The sequence below is a fragment of the Acyrthosiphon pisum genome, unplaced genomic scaffold (assembly GCF_005508785.2).
Source record: "Acyrthosiphon pisum isolate AL4f unplaced genomic scaffold, pea_aphid_22Mar2018_4r6ur Scaffold_19182;HRSCAF=19865, whole genome shotgun sequence".
Lineage (NCBI taxonomy): Eukaryota > Metazoa > Arthropoda > Insecta > Hemiptera > Aphididae > Acyrthosiphon > Acyrthosiphon pisum.
Genome location: NW_021768407.1, coordinates 17,090 through 21,120, shown reverse-complemented (window position 1 = coordinate 21,120; position 4,031 = coordinate 17,090). Strand labels below are relative to the sequence as shown.

Genomic DNA, 4,031 nt, shown 5'->3' with positions numbered 1-4,031 from the left:
TGCTCAAAATTAAATGTACAATTAAACGATTGAACTTATGAATAATGAATAATTACATAATATGTATTGGTTTAGGGTTCAAGGTCTTTAAAAAATACCATTACTATGTAAGAAAGGTTCTTTTTTATATAAGAATCAGTCATCACATTTATTATAACAATAGCTTTATTGTAGGTAGTTAGTTCAATTTACAAAATAAAATACATCTTTTACAAAATACATCAAAATACAATGTTTAAAGGCGGAGGCTAAAACAAGGTATAAAAAAAAAAAACTTTGTTTTTATCGTTATATAAGTAAATTTTAATATTAACATTACAATTCAAATAATCCAATTCTATATTAATACAAACATTTCTATTATTTTTCTTGACCAGATAATTTTGTATTTAGATATATTTTAGTAGATTGAATAAACATATTATTATTGGATCTTAAATTGCTATTTAATATAAAAAAAAATTAAAATTTGTTAAATTATTACTTGAGATGTATGTAGATAGTTTCAATATTTAATAACATTTATAAATAATACACTTACATTACAATATTATAATTCAAGTAATTAGAAAAAACGCAAGTACTCTTTACGTGATTCACATACTAATTTAAAAAGAAGACTACCTAACATACTTTAAAATGAGTTAAGTAATTAATTTTTCCGTAATAACTTTTAACCTATCGAGTCAAATTTATTATTTTTTAACTGTTAACTTCTAATATCATCCTATGTTCTCTTAACTTAAGAGAACTCTACACAAGCATTTGTTGTCTACGTCTTAAAAGTGCATAATATACCAAATTATACGATTAGCAAATCACGTTTAGCTCTGTTTAAAAATTAGAGTGAATAACATCTTATAAAATTTAAAGGTGAGATTATATGAGTTAAATATAATACTCATAACTCACTTTAAGATTAAAATATAATAAAAATCCATGATATTCCCTAAATAAAAATACCAGCTTTAAATTTTATGAGATGTTATCACTCTAAGTCTTAAACTAGTGGAGTTAATCATGATCTACTGAGCGTAAAATTTGTTATATAACGCACTCTTAAGTCTGAAACAACAAACGGTTGTGTATCGTGAAGTTAAAGTAAGGTACATTTTTCAGATCGGCATAAGTATTATTTCATACTGTAGCAGTGTAGATTAGTTATCAGCAAACAAGCTGTAGAATTAAATACTTAATTTAATAAACTGCCAAAAATTAATGCTAACATTTACATAATTACTTAGGTATATCATATACCCAAACACCCACCCACCAGTTTTTAGTATTTGTGAATCATGTGATTCGATTTTAATCCTTACAAACAGCATAAATAAATTGATTTCCTAACAATAATTAAATACAACAATTGCAAATTTTAGTAGGCAACTTTATCTTCGAATGGAACGTTGTCACCACGGGAGATTAAATTAATCATTTCTTCAGAAGACAAAGATAGGAACTCTTCAGCTTCAACAAATTTTCTGAAAATCATGACCATAACATTTATAAAATTCACTGAAAGTTATTTAATAAAACTTACAAAAAATGTGTTTTTATGTATTCTACAGAACTTGACAATAATTCCATACAGTTATAAAAGTCAGCAAATTCTCTGATAGCAAAACAATTTGCAGTATTTAGTTTTTTTTTCTAAAAACTCAGCACATAGATCCTTTTCATAATCCAATTGTAAGAGAACAGCAGATGCTAACAAATCCTAAACAAATAAACAATAATAATTAATTTAAATAATTTTGATTATAATCTAAAAGTTTTAAAAATTCTATGTGGTTGGTGCATTTTCATTATACTTAATTGCAACATTTGCAACTTTTACATATTTTATTGAATAGTTTTTTAAAGCATAAATATGAATAAAATATGACAATTCGAAACTGCGTTCAATTTTTTAAAAATTTTTGTAGATTTAGAGGAAACCATAAATACAAATCTTTTAAAATAGTTTAGTAGAAATTGTTTGACATTTTCATCTTTCAGATTGTTCCTTTATTAGATACGTGAAGTACTACTTATCATTTAGCATCGCTTACATCAGTGGTCTTCAACCTTTTTGGACTTGCGACCCACTTTTTTAGGCCTACATTTTTCTCGACCCGCGTAAGCTTTGTAAAAAAGCTAAAATTGCTTAATGCTTTGCAGTAGTACTATTAAAACTGAATAAAATTACAATTTAGTATGTAGAATATTTAATTATTAATAATTGAAAATGTATAGAATTCATATGAAAATATAAAATAAAATAAAAATATGATACAAAAATTTAATGTGAATTATTTTTTTACCTTAGGTATATAATTTTATAAATTTAACTTTTATTTTATAAAGAAGATTTATCGCGACCCAATTTTAAGGCTTACGCGACCCAAAAATGGGTTAAAACGTCGCGATCCACCAGTTGAAGACCACTGGTTTACATCAATACAATTGTTTTTAGTAGATTTAAAAAAGAAAATGAACAGTTGAGATAGAAATTCATAAAATTTTTTCTTCAAATTGTAAACAAATGATTTCCTATCAAATGATATTGCCATGAAATTTGTTTTATAAGCATTTAAAAATTATAGTTTAAGAATAGAAAATTTAAAACAATATTTCTCATATTATGTACCTATTTCATAGTGTAACTTATAATTTAAAAAAAATGCATATACAGTCTTTTTAATAGATATTTTAAGCTCAAATTTAATCTAAATTAATTTTTTATAAATGTCAATCTGAAATAACTATTTGGCTAAATTAAACTTAAGAATAGTATAGCAATATATTATTATCTTCAATATTATATCATTGAATTCAAATTTAATTCATCCATTAAAGTGATTCACATCACTCCTCATGCATACATCTGACCAGTGCCCTCTTGCCCACATTTTTCTTTTTTTAATTTGTATGACCTATGGTAAGTACACCGTCAAAAAAATCTATATTGTATTGCAGTTCTATCACTTCATCATTTTATTTGACACATAGTCTATGGCTATCAAAAATTAAATTATTATATTATATACCTACCAGTACGTTTTGTACAGTGACCATGATTTCACCGGTATAAATATAATCCACCAACAGTTGTAAGATGTTGCAGTCTAACTCTCTTAAATTTACAACACCTTTATCCCCTTCAGCGAAATTGTGGAACATTGCACGGAAATATGGACTAGCTGTTACTAAAACCAGTTTATGTGCACAAACTAATACACCGTCATCCGTTTCTAACTTAATATCACATAACACTTCTTCTCTAAAAACATAAAACTCGTTATTATTATTTATTTTGATATCAGTTAAAATGACTAAAACGTTGTAGGTACCTGCGTAAACTTTGTAAGACTTCAGATGAACTGCGAGTTTGACAGCTGTTTATACATATTTTAGGTTTACATCCGTTGGATTTCAGAACTTGCTTTTGGCCACTTATCCGTGGCATAACTTGTTTTACAGAATCCATTTCTTTTACAGACGTACGGTGCGGTAGCATACTATACACGAGTAGGTACCTAAAAACATGATAAAATATTTGATTCGATATAATACGCATATTAATATTATGTATGAACTTACCTATTTTGTTTTGTAGTTAACTTCAGTTAATATTATACGTATTTAAAGCCGTGTTATATTATTCTGAGGTCTTTAGAAATATTACAGAATACGAACTACGTAGACAGCTGCTGCACGTCAAGAACATAGGTAATATTATTTCTTATCACTATTGCCGACGTGGCGGATAATATGCGATTGACCGACCGGCCATCGTTGGGTTATCAATTATTTTTCTTATCTGTTATCATAAATCATCATCCAGATAATGAATACTAGTGATGGGAACTATCGAATAGTCACTATCGAACTATTCGATAGTAGTTCACTATTCGAACTATTCGATAGTAATTCCATAACTATCGAACATTCGAATAGTCACCATGTATTCGATAGCTTTAAAACTATTCGAATAGTTTATCGAATAGTTTTATCGAATAGTTGTCATTCCAATAGTTTATCGAATAGTT

At 26.7% G+C, this 4,031-nt stretch overlaps 1 protein-coding gene across 1 annotated transcript; it reads right to left on the bottom strand.

The window, feature by feature from the left end:
* Positions 1 to 913: 913 nt before the first annotated feature.
* LOC100574573 (kelch-like protein 2) lies at positions 914 to 3,687 on the bottom strand. The gene is made up of 5 exons (XM_016808829.2): positions 3,583 to 3,687; positions 3,333 to 3,518; positions 3,034 to 3,262; positions 1,541 to 1,717; positions 914 to 1,481 (listed from the first exon to the last, which is right to left on the bottom strand). The coding sequence occupies exons 2-4, from the start codon at positions 3,497 to 3,499 to the stop codon at positions 1,601 to 1,603; spliced, it is 513 nt and encodes a 170-aa protein (XP_016664318.1). The 5' UTR covers positions 3,500 to 3,518; positions 3,583 to 3,687; the 3' UTR covers positions 914 to 1,481; positions 1,541 to 1,600.
* Positions 3,688 to 4,031: the final 344 nt, after the last annotated feature.

Coding starts and splice junctions, on each gene's coding strand:
- LOC100574573 (XM_016808829.2), bottom strand. CDS start 3,499: ATGCTACCGCACCGTACGTCTGTAAAAGAAATGGATTCTGTAAAACAA. Junction 3,263..3,332: donor GTCTTACAAAGTTTACGCAG/GTACCTACAACG, acceptor TTATGTTTTTAG/AGAAGAAGTGTTATGTGATA. Junction 1,718..3,033: donor TCACTGTACAAAACGTACTG/GTAGGTATATAA, acceptor TTATTTGTTTAG/GATTTGTTAGCATCTGCTGT.